Source organism: Coturnix japonica, chromosome 1, assembly GCF_001577835.2.
Source record: "Coturnix japonica isolate 7356 chromosome 1, Coturnix japonica 2.1, whole genome shotgun sequence".
Taxonomy (NCBI): domain Eukaryota; kingdom Metazoa; phylum Chordata; class Aves; order Galliformes; family Phasianidae; genus Coturnix; species Coturnix japonica.
In genome coordinates, this window is record NC_029516.1 from 44,761,885 (window position 1) to 44,774,271 (window position 12,387).

The 12,387-nt window shown below is 40.1% G+C and overlaps 1 protein-coding gene and 1 non-coding gene across 3 annotated transcripts in view; both read left to right on the forward strand.

Annotated features, from left to right (window-relative positions):
• Positions 1–11,950, forward strand: part of UBN2 (ubinuclein 2) — a 54,507-nt gene extending 42,557 nt beyond the window's left edge. Inside the window, exons 16-18 of one of the 2 annotated variants that reach the window (XM_032444407.1) lie at positions 522–768; positions 1,478–1,567; positions 2,660–11,950. In XM_032444407.1, the coding sequence (XP_032300298.1) occupies positions 522–768; positions 1,478–1,567; positions 2,660–2,709 (387 nt within the window). In that variant the 3' untranslated portion in view covers positions 2,710–11,950. The remainder of the gene's footprint in view (positions 1–521; positions 769–1,477; positions 1,568–2,659) is intronic. The other variant, XM_015861736.2, reaches the window with a different exon arrangement.
• A 330-nt stretch (positions 11,951–12,280) lies between these two features.
• On the forward strand, positions 12,281–12,353 carry TRNAR-CCU. Its single transcript has one exon. It is a non-coding gene; the product is annotated as a tRNA-Arg (tRNA).
• Positions 12,354–12,387: the final 34 nt, after the last annotated feature.

The window sequence follows — 12,387 nt, forward strand, 5'->3', positions numbered from 1 at the left end:
TGCCTTTGGCTCTGAAATATTTACTTGTGTGTCTGTGTATAAATGTTGATATATATACATATATATTTGATATATATGTCTGCATCCTGGTAACCTGACTTTCTGAACTGCGGTTGTTCTTAACTATGGAATTGAGCTTTCAGAAATTCTTACTTCTGAGAAGTCTCTTTAGAAATATAGTTAGCACTGTGTTAAGACCCGTATGTGGAAAGGGGGAAGTAACAGTCTGCTTCTAAAGCTATTCAGACATATGATAATTTAAAGGAAATCTGGAAAAGCAAATAAAGCAAAGCTGGAAAGAAAAAAAAGAGGTGAACCATACTTACTTGTGTAAATCTGATGTGTTTGTGCTTGTTTAGTAGGTGAACAGTGGGAATTGCTCCTACGTGGCTAAGAGGATATTTATTAATAGCTTAATGTCCTTTTCAATCAAAGCACACTTAGCAGTAAGCAGTTTTTATCTCCCTAGAGGGCACAACTCAGAGCTTTTAAATGTTGAAGTTCTATTTTTCTTTGTACAGTCAACAGCGGGAGCATCATTACTGGCTAACGCCTCACCTCTGACTCTCATGGCATCACCCCTGTCTGTAACCAGTCAGAACGTGACGTCTGCACCATTAACTCCTTTTGGGATGCTGGGTGGCCTTGTTCCCGTGACTGTGCCCTTCCAGTTTCCCTTGGAGCTGCTTGGCTTTGGGACAGACACAGCTGGAGTGACAACCACCTCGGGATCTACCTCAGCGGCTTTCCACCACAGCCTAACTCAGAGTGAGTGGAATTCCTTATCACACTGCTGTATGGAAAGAGGCACACTGAAAACAAAAGTTAAGAAGGGAAGTGGTGTAGTTCTGAGATAATGAGTGCAAGAGAAGAAATGTGATTTCTTATTTGGTAAAAACTTTTTATGTAATTATCCAAATATTATGAATCACCTTTTATAGGTGATTAACTTCACTGTTATAGTTGCTTTTTGTCATGCGTTTTTGAGTTAACTAATTATCTTGTCATTAGAAAGAAATGTCTTAATGTTCTTTTAATTCCACAGTACAAAGATGAGACCTGAAATGATGATTCATTAGGATATCCTTAGCTTAGCAACGGCTTAGACACTCTGGTACCAAACCAGTTTCTTATAAGAAAGCATGAACTAAGATGGGTTTTATTATTTTTGATTGTTTAAAGGGAATTCTTCAGTCTTTTAATCTGTATCAATTCTGGCCTTTCTGCCAAAGGAAATAGTATAAAGAACTGCATGCCAGGAGTGAGGCACGAGCCTTGCTGTGACTTTAGTTCTGAGCAGGTCTGTTTCATTAGTCTGTTTAGCAGCCGTCAGAATACTAGTATGTATTTAGTTGTTGAGATGTCTTCAGGCACAAATTGGTGCACTACTGCATTAATTTCTGTTTCACAAAGGCAAAGTTGGTTTTTCAGTTTTATTTTTCATCCTTGTTTTTCTCCTTGTTTTTTTTTTCCTTAGACTTACTGAAGGGTTTACAGCCAGGTGCTCAGCACGCAGCAGCGTTGTCTCACTCAACTCTGCCTGCTCACTTGCAGCAAGCTTACACAGGTAAAGATGATGTTTCTCTTACTACTTTTTATAACTTAAAAAACAAGTTATATTTCTGCTCTAGACTGAAATAAAGTGTACACTATATTTACAGTAGGTTTAGAGAAGACAGGAAAAATAATGAGCTTTGGTAGCAGCAGGTACTTTTGTTACACCAATAGTTTTAGAAACTGAGCAGGTTTTTTTCTCTTTATGTTCAGTGCCAGGAACAAGAAAAAAGCTCAAAAATCTCAATAATATTTTGTTATAGCAGTTTTAGAAACTTAAGCCTCCAGATTCCTACTACTGCTCCTTAATGGATGATTGTTTACAGGCTGTATAGTCTACACTGGGAGGGGATTGTTTTTTCCACTACTTTTACTTTCTCCTTTGGAGGAGAAACTAACCTTCAAGTGTAGAATTCTGATGTTTCCTGCAGTTCTGTACATATGTGTGAACAGTGTGATATGTTCCTAATGGAACTTATCTTCCCTTGGAATTTTAACATTGATAATAAAGTTGCATGTTTTGAGAGGAGTACCTTGAAGTAGAACATCTTTTTCATGCTTGTCAAGCATAGTGCTGAAAGGTCTCTGAGTAAGTGGTGCACTAGTAGGGATTTTTTTAGCTAGGAACGGGAACATAAAAGATACCAGTGTCTCCATGGATTCATTGTCCTGTTTTTTGGAGTACTTGACTCCAAAAACTGGGCAGTGTTGTGTCAGGGCTCTGAAAATAGACCAGTCACCTGTATGTGTTACAAGCTTCAACTTTCTTGTCACCACAAGGGCTTTGGGGTGACCTACAGTTCTTACAAAGTAAAGGAAAGCTTTTTTTTTTTTTTTTCTTGGTGTATTTTTGATTTTTGTGGTATTCAGAGCTGCAACTTACGTTTAGCGAGGTGTTGAGTTATAAAGCTTGATGTCTTGGGCTTTAACAATGCTATTTAAAAAAATAAAAGATGTACAGAAAATATGTGCAGTCTTCTGCACTATAAAGAATACACTTTTTGATGATGTTAAAGATGACAATTCCAAATATGTTTATGTTTTAAGTTATAAATTTTGTTCATGCTTTTATTCTCCCACTTCTTTTCCTGTCTTTAAACCACAGATGGAGGCCAAAGTAAAGGGGACACTAAGTTACAGCGGAAAAACCAGTGACTTCTGGACAAGCAAGGGAGCTGAAGCAGTTCTGGTTGGCTGACAGAATCTGCCCAGTTGGGGAAGTGCTTATTTGTCACAGGGCTGCTGTTTCTGTCGATGTTTACATATTCTGATCCCAAGCACTGTGGTGAGAGGAAGAAGAAAAAGAAAACAATACTTGATCAAAGAGAGAAGGAAAAAGGGGGGACTGGTCCTCCTCCTGGTCATGCAGACTGGTCATAGTTTGATCTCGCCTAAAGAAACAAACTTTTTTTCACTGTTCTGATTGGCTTTTAAAAGAAATTGATTGTCAAACCCACAGCAGCACAAACATTTTTTTTTTTTTTTTCTGGGTAATCTTCAATAAAGAGTTGAAATAATGAGGGGAGCTAGAATAGGTTTCTCCATCTATTGCATTAAGTGGAATCATCTACTTTATTAGTTCCTGAAGCGCCCGGTATAAGATTATATGTAGGTCCTGAGTGTACCATATGGTTTTGGGCCAAAGGTTGTGTAGAGTAGAGGTGGTGCTGGGATACTTTGCATTGTATTTAAAAACTTACAGAAATGCAGGTTCTGATGTGGGTGTTCTTCTGACTTTACAAGGCTGTTTGGCTGTAGAGAGCCTACATTAACCCCATGGAGCTGTCTTCAAAAACAGATCTCCTGGTACATGAGATGTGAGAGACTACTAGGAAATCCTTTGATCCTTGCTTTTTTCTTTCTTTTTTTTTTTTTTTTTTTTTTTTAACATAATGATTCTTACTCAAGCAAGGAAAGATGTTTGGAAATTTTTCATCTTACAGAAAAGGAAAAGCCACATTTTCTTGGTCAGGCTAGCATTTCTTTCCTACATCTGTTTTCTGTTACTTCTTTCTGTCTCTGTTAAAACTTTCTTTTCCCTTCCCTTTAGTTTATCCTACTAAAATTAAGTAGTGTTCTGTCACATCTTTTATGAAACATGATAAGTTCTTTACCTATTTTAGATCTTTCTCATCTTCCATGCAACTGCTCCCAAAAGCCATGCATTCGTTATCTTGATTTGCTAGTAAAGGAAAGCTGAATGTGACTTATTCCAGAGCCAGGTTGATAGTGCTTCAGGCATTAGCCAAAGAGGAGTCGTTCAAGAGCGACCAGAGGTGCCTTCTCTTCCGGGGGCTGATTGGGTTGTCTCCAGTATTTCTAGCCCCTGCTGGCCTGAAGAGTTTCCAACCTGAACTCTTCCTTACATGGTAGTGCAAGTCTACAAAGCTGGCTTTTTTTTTTTTTTTTTTTTTTTAATAGCAATACATGGACTGGTTCATTTGTAAGGTTAGGAAGTATCCAGCACATGTTGCACTTTTGACACTAGAACAGAACTATGCTGTTGAGTCCCTTGTGCTGTCAGATAAAAGGTGAGAATGGCAGAAACTAAAATAAACAGTAAGGAGAAAGAAGCAACTAAAATGGTATTATGTCCTTCTCCTTCAACCCTGAAACATTCCTTTGATCAGAGATGCTGAAATTCTTAATACCTAGTCTTTCCAGTAGTTTGAGGTGAGTTTGAGCCAGTGACTACAGGTTGTCTCACCTTCCAGAGATACTTTGACTCATGGATAAGGAATCTTCAGTGTTTTTTGCTAGATTAACTTATAGCTTTCAGGTTACTTTTACATGTGACTTATTTTTCTTAGACCAGAGAACAATTTCTTTTCTATTTAGAGCTCATTTTAATTTTATATAAAAATATATATATACATGAATATAAAATAATATATATTGTGTATTTCGTATAAAAAATGTTGGGTTGAGCTCAGCAATAAATGTTTTTGCACAACACTTCTGTAAGAGACACGTTGAATTAAAATAAGATGCATTAGTTCTTGAATTTCACTCAGCAGCGTCAGCCAATTAGATGCTTTTTAGCTAATGCTGATGTTTTCTATGTGGCGTGTTGATTAGATGAGCTTGCATCTCAGTCAAGGTTATTTAGAGTTGAAATATACAGCTACTTAAACTCTTGCATTCCTAATAATATGCATATTCTGTTGAACGTTATATCCCACAAGTGATGTAGAGTACAACTTTATCTGATTTTCTTTCTCTTCTCCAGGAAGGGTTGAAGGAAGAGAAGTTTTTGGAAGCCTAACAATGTTAATTCTCTGAATTCTGTTGAACCTGATACATTTTCAATAATGCAAGTAGCTGAGGGAGTTACAGCAGTGAGCCATCAAGCAGCAATATATTAAAAACAAAACACCACCACAACAGCAAACCACACTAAAAACCAAAAAAACAAACAAACAAAAAACCAACAACCAAACAACCCTGTCCTAAGAGTTCTACCTCTTCTGTGTTTTCTTCATCAAGGCATCTCATTCAAATTGGCATCTTTGTCTTCATAGTTGCTTCATGAAATTTTCGACTGGGAGACTTCTAGTAACAGCACAAATTTCCCTTCAGTATCCCTCTCTTCCTGGAAGTACACCTCACCTTTAGCTGAGGGGTACTTATTCCAGATCTTGTGGGTAGGAAGTCATTGTGTCTTGAGGATTGAGTGAACTGGTGAAAATAGGTAGGAAGGTGACAAGCATACAGATGAGCATACATTTCTTCCTGAAGCAAGTTCAGACAGTCCACAGGGGGCTAGCTGTTTTCAGTTGCTATATTCCTGAGCTGCTTTGGAATCAGCAGCATAGTGATGAAAGGATCTGCATTGCCTTTTCCCTATTCTCCTGTGTTAAGCCAAGCAAGGCCAAATTAAAAGAAATAATAGAGTGGTTCTGAGTGACCTTTGCAGGTTGCACGAACAGGATGGGGAAGTGAAAAAATTCTGAAATATCCAAATGCAAAATTAATTTGATGTTTTATTATTTTCTGCACAGCAGCACTCCTAAGGTCATTTGCCCCCAGATTTTTACTACTTTTTTAAGGGCCTTTGGTAATAAATACACTGTAGTTGTACTTATTTAATAACCCTCAGTATTCACAAGCAATAAGAAAGCCAAGTAGAGCTGTCTTTTCCAGGCAGCAGGGCTGAACTCAGTTTGGGGTCTGTAAATGAGCTACCATGTCAAGCTCACTGAAAGTCCCAAACAAATGCAAGCAATAATTTCAAACACAGGTTTTAGATGTTAAAACCCTCCGGGTAATGTTTTCTGCAACACTGATCCAAAGTCCCAAAAGCCACAGTAGCTATTTTAAATCCTTTTGAGACATTTGCAAAGTAAGTAAGAAGGTAGCAGGCCAGATGAAAAACGGGCTGCAGAATCTCTGATACCTTGGACTATTACTGCGGTATCCTCCCACTCCAAGATGCTAATGGCCTAAATCACTTTGTCCAGCCTTGTCAGTTGATTCAAGACATGACTAATACTGTCAGTCACAAGTGTGGATGCTGTGGGTTTCACATCTGTTTTCTGCTAATCAGAAGTAACTTTTAATTGCCTGGGTTCTGCTTCTTGTTTGAATCCAATCAGAGTTGTCTGATGCACAGATCTGAGGTTGGGACAGGTGCCAAGAGCCTGTTTCAGTCCCTCAGTCCCGTTACCTGACCCTTCCTCCACACTCCTTCTCCACTTGGTGCAAGATCCTTGAGGACATGAAAACAGAGAAATCCTGCAATCTCCCAGTTTGACAACAGCTGTGTGAACCATATTAACCCTCTTGGAGTCGTCTTGGACCCCAACTAACTTTATCACATTTGCTGCTACATTCATAAAATGAACTTTATGGCTGTATTTATTAGCAAAATTTAATCTAGTTTACAGTTTGTTTTCTTTGGAGTAGGTTTGTTTTTTTGGTTTTTTTTTTTTTGCCCACAGATGGATTTAGAGTTGTTGGGGTGTTTGGGTTGTGGTTGTTTTTGTTTTTCAGTGGGTTGTTGTGGTTTTTGTTTGGTTTTTGTTGTTGTTTTTTGGGTGAATTGTTAAAGGTACAGTGGCCCCTCTCCTGTTTTTGTTCTGGAGGTTGTTTTTTCTTGCAGATGGCGTTGCAGGAAAGCCTGCTGTTAGGCCAAGCCGTGGAAGGATTCCTCCCACACCTAACCTTCATCTTTTGCTGAACTGGGGGGAAATCACTAAAGGGACACTGGCTTTTCTTTCATAAAACGATGCAGAAGGTTAAAGCAGTAGGTAAATGACTGATTAATTAACACTTTATGCAATTTTAATTTTGAAAAAAATTTAAGTTGGTAGCTTTTTGAGTTGGCCCGAGCTCTGGTGAAATGGCTGTTCCCCTCCATGACTTACTTGATTCAGGCCTTCGTCCTTTGTTTAAGTGCCTTTTTTTTATTTTATTTCCCTACCTTCTCTTTAAACTGTTCTCAGAGATCCTGAAGTGCTGGAAGGCATTTTGGAGGAAAATCTTAAGCTTGCCAAGATGGCTTTATGCTGTTAAACTATTTTTCCCTTTTGTAAAAAAAAACAAAAAAAACAAACAAAACAACAACAACAAAAAAAAAAGAAAAAAGAAAAGAAAAAAAGAAAACAACAAAAAAAAGTGTGTAATGTATGTGACTCATAGCTGCTGTACTGCTGTACCATGGCGCTGGTTCTGTATGTTTGTCCTTTCTTTTCACATACCTGCACACGTTCACACACAGCAGCTTTCCTTAGGAGCCTGTAACTCATAGTACTCTGTTCTGCTGTCTCTGTCAGTGTCTGCATATATGAAATGAATGCTTGGGCAAAGGTGGCACTACAGCAAAAGGTGCGTGTGTGAGTGTGTAAACGTGTGTGGGGGAGAGGAAGAAACGGATAATGGGAATGGAACTTCTTGTGTTTTTCTCTGAAGGTTTTATGTTTGGGTGTTAATTAGTTCACAACAGACAACTTTAAATACTGGACTACTTCACACTATTACTGAATTTGAAGTAAGACATAACTGTAAGGAGCCGGGAAAGAAGGTTAAAATAGCTTTCAACAGGTTTGAGTGGAGATGAATTGCAAGGAATCCTGTGTTCAGCTTGTTGTGTCTTTTGACACTGGTCAGTGCAAGGATTCGTACATTGACTAAAACTGTCGCTTCCTACCATGTGTTACGTGTAAGGAGGAACTTGTTACAACCTGCAGGAGTGCAACAACTCTGAAGTTTAACTTGACTGTACTTTGCAAGCTGCCTAAATCATTCACATCCAGTACTTGTACTTTTTCTTGCTGAGATTTCATTTGTTTTGTTCTCTTAAAATAACAAACAGTAAGTTCATGTATTGTTAGCTGCAGAACACTAAAAACAGTGTCTGCTTGTTTCCTTGTCTCTGACAAAATTAGCGATCTGTAGTAGAACTTCTAGTAATTTTAATAATGCTGTGCTGAGGATACATGTATCTTACTATTGTTGCAATCATGTACCTGAAATTAGCAATTCATTTGTTGTTTGTAAGTGCTAAACTTACATAAGCATCAGTAGACTGCTAGTTCTGTGGTATGTTTCCTCTGGGGAAGATACAGTTTTGAGTTGCAGTATGAAAAGGGTCTGTTTACCTTCTCTTTTCAGAACCCAGAGTGAGAATGGCTAGACGAGTCCTTCATACTGAGGTTGACAGCCCATCTAGAGAGCTAAAAGTAGGATATCAAATACAGCATGTTCCTGTGGCTGAAAATAGCCTAACCGCTGTGTCACGTTCAACTGAATGTGCTTAAACTAGGCCATAGGTTTTTTTTTATTGTTTTTCTGTTGTGCTTTTGTAATCTTTACCAATCTAATGGTGCCAGTCAGAGAGAATGCTATTGCTGGTAGCTTGTTCAGATGGAGTTAGAGTGCTTCCTTATCTGCCTTATGTGAGCTGCTGAGAGCAACTTCAGTAAGTTGGTCACATCCACCCATGGCAGTGAATTGCACCTACTTGTCTCTTCTGCTGTTAGTTCCTTTCAGGCATGTGTGCTCTTCATCCTATGACTTAGAGATCAGGTATCCACAGCTGGTGCTGCTGGTTGCAGTGCTTTTTCACGCATGAGACTGTTCAAAAATCAGCATCTGCTACTCTAGAAATCACTGCCTAAGTAGGCTGACTTGGCAACATGAAAGATCACCATTGCATTGGGGAGTGCTCTGGCTGTGGAAATGCCTGGTATGGCTTTGTTGCCCGTGTTCTGTGACCCAGTGATACCCTGCTGCTGTAATAGCCTTTGGGGGCTGTGGGAAGCCCCCTGCTGCTGTGTTAGGCTGAGAGATCTCGGCATGGCAAAACTGGGGAAGCACAAAGGTTCCCTGGGGTTGTTTTTTGCACACTCCTTGTAGATGATACTGTGCTAATCTTGTCAGTAGTCAAGGGCATAGATCTGTTATTTGTAGCCATTTTTTTGACAGCTGTAGTTCTACAGAGCAACTCTAGAAGAATTGTGGTTTTGTGTTTTGTATCTAGAAGTGACTTTCAGCCTCTCCTCTTGCTCTCAGCTCCCGCTAATTTAATAACCATTAACAAGTTTTTCTTCTTAGTGAAGTAATCCAAAACAAGCAGTGTGCACTAACTCCCATCATGCTCCAGCATTTGCAGATATATTTTAGGAGCAGGTACAATTACATTTGTTACTGTCCGCTACCAAGGGAAAAAGGTGAGAGAATTGACTCAAACCAGTTGGGAGATAACACTGCTGCAGACCAGGTCAAATAGCTGCTGACACAGCCAGAGCTCCTTTGAGACTTCTTAGATTTCACCAGTAGAGAAGGAGGTGGGAGAAGAAACATTCTTGTGTTCTCAACTTTCTCCAGATAAGGCCTTAGTTTGATTAGTAGTCACTAATATCAACTATGCAGATAAGTATTCATTACATATTTAAGTGTTACATGCATTCCTTTCCCCAGTTACCCTGTTAACACATGTTGAAGTTTTACCCAAAGAAAATGGAATATTTTTTGAATGTCTTTAAAACTCCTTTTGCTAAAGTGAAGAAAGAAATTTGTATTTTAAAAAAGAAACACTCTTGCTGGTGCAACACCTACTGTCAAACCTCATGAAGTCGTTTCATGAGGGAAGCTAAAATCGCCTCTTGTGACAGGTTTCAGTCTGAGAGCTTTTGGTATATTCAGCTCTCAAAATTGGTTTCAAGAAGCCGTAGTGATGTTGTTTGTTAATGTGCAGATTGGATACGGGGAGAAGTTAATGAGATCCTGTGTTTCCTTCCAGTATCAGAAGTGAATTGAATGGGTTTCTCAGTTAAATGAAGTTGCTTCTAAAGGAGGGCAGGTATGAGCTACACAGTATCTGGATCTTCAAATAAAGCAAAATAGTGATTCCCCCGGTATTCCTGGCTGATCTTTTAGTCCTGTGTGTAACTACAAATAACAGTTTAGCTCAGAGGTGAGAACTGTAGTGTGTGTATTATGGCCGGTAATTCCATCATGTAGCAATTAGTACCATGTTCTTGCATAGTTCTCAAGTTGAAAATAGATGGAGAAATACTATTTTTGGACTACTATTTAAAAAAAAGAAAAAAAAATACAAAATTCATTACTACTATTTTCTCCAGGAAGTCTACTGAGCAGTTATATTTTAGCTGGTAAGTTAGTACCCTTGTTCTGTGATTTGTCTTTTGTAGTCTTCTTACTGAGGGTTAGAAGCATTTCATGAGTAATCCTTAAAACGCTGGTATTTTCTAGCTTAAAGTCAGGTTGCTTATAATAAAAGGGCATCTGTGGTATTACTTCTGGTGATACAAAAGCACGATGTTCAGAGTATTGCATTGAAGATACAGGTGTGGATGCAAGTCCCTGCAGTTCTGCCTGGTGATGAGGTTGAGTCAAGAGCAGAGCTTCCAAGTAAATCCCTGCCTATCCAGCTAGTGGCAGTGGGGTCCTCCTGCTGACAGAGATCTATCCTCTACCTTGTTGTCATGTTTAGGATATGTATTTTTAGCAAGTTTGAACATAACCAGCTTAACCCCACCTGACTTGCTGATCCCCAGGTGAATGAAGGAAGCTGTGTAAAGCCAACAGCAGAGAAAATGGTGGACAAAGCATTTTCCTGCCTTTCTTGGGGCAGCTTGAAACAGCTGGCCCTTCATCTTACAAACAAGAGTTCTTGGTAGACCTCTGCCCCAAGCAAAGGGCACAATATGGCAAACCTCTCTGAGTTGGTGATTCCTGTGACGTTCTGCTCAGCTCAGTGTGAATTTGCATCAGGTCAACTTCCTCCTTTATAATACTTGCCTATTTCAGATCGTAAGGCTTAGTGAGTATCAGAGAACCTCCCAGCGAGGTGCTTACACCTGCCTTGCTCTCCAGAGAAACTCCCCTGTGAAATGCTCCCCTCTTGTGACCGCAGGCCTGAACAACCAAACGCAGCTACGGCTGGGTGATTAGCACCACTTTCTTTGGGATTTTTAGAGAGGCGTGTTCCACTAACGTCAAGGGATGCTGTGTTTTAAGTGTGTGATTTCCTTCCTCTCTCCTTATAAAACTGGACCTGAACACAAGTTTTTGAGTTCTGTTTTTTCTGGGTTGTTTTTTTTTTCTTTTTTTTTCTTTTTCTTTTTTCTTTTTTTTTTTTTTTTTTTTTGGTAATAATCTCAGGACCTGAAAGATTGTAGCATTTAGTGTGTCTTAAAAATGATGTACTGTACCAGCCATGGATTTTGTAAATACACCTGTCTCCCATTTTTGTATTTTAATTTTTTAATGATGCGTAAGGCTCTTTGCCAGAGGAACTGGCGCCTGCTTTATTGCCATCCCAAACTGAAATGGGAGAAGGAAGAAGCTGCTGCCACAAAAGCATCAGTTCCAAATGTGTGCAGTTCTGGTCAGTTTAATGACTATTGATTTAATTGGGAAGCCGGTCTGTTCTCTTGCACATTCCCAGCTGTGGTGAGCAAAGCTCTATCAGGGAGACTAATAAATCTCTTGTGACTATTCTGTGTTTTCACTCCTTCCAGATGCTCAGGTTTCCATCCCTGAGACAGGTGGCACTTTCAGAACCTGGGGCTTTGGGGCATTTCTTCTGCACAGAGCATTTCTTCTCTTGTGCTTTGGTCCAAACAGGCAGCAGTGTTTGTGTCCCACAAGAAGCCTTGCAGGCGCCACCTGCTTCACCTATTCTTAGAGGGATTTTCCCTTTTCCCCCATCTTCTATATTCTGCTTTCCTGGAAGCAGAAGCCTTTTTGGCAGCAGTTTTGCTCTGGGATCCACGTTTAGGCAGCAGGCCCTGTTCTGCAGCAGGAGCCTTACGCAGTTGGGTGTAGCTGTGCCCTGTCCTCAATGGCGACAGGCTTTTTCATGAGTGTGTTTTCTTTTTTACCTGTTACGTGTCTGTGCTGTATTAAATAAAGAAGAATGTACATATGAGCCCCGTCTCTGTGATTTCTCACACAATAAAAGATACAAAGTGCTCCACGTGAAGGGCTGTTGGGCTTATTGTGGGATTTTCCTTTGCTGTGAATTCCAGTGGGGAGCGGTTGTTGTTGAGGCTTTCACCACACGGGGAAAGGGCTTCCAGGAGGCCGGCAGCACCACGGCCACCGCCGAACGAAGACCCGACGGTTCCCAGCGGGCTCCATGGCAGGGAGGTGGGGATGGAGGCGCTGCCCAATCAGCGCCCGGCAAGCGCTGCCTCTAAAGGAAAAGGGGAGGAGATAGGGCACAAGTAGGCGCCGGAAAAAAACGTTTCTCGTGGCAGCCCCAGTGGCCTAATGGATAAGGCATTGGCCTCCTAAGCCAGGGATTGTGGGTTCGAGTCCCATCTGGGGTGGTCTTTTTTTCCTCCTTTCCCGCCCGTTCTGTAG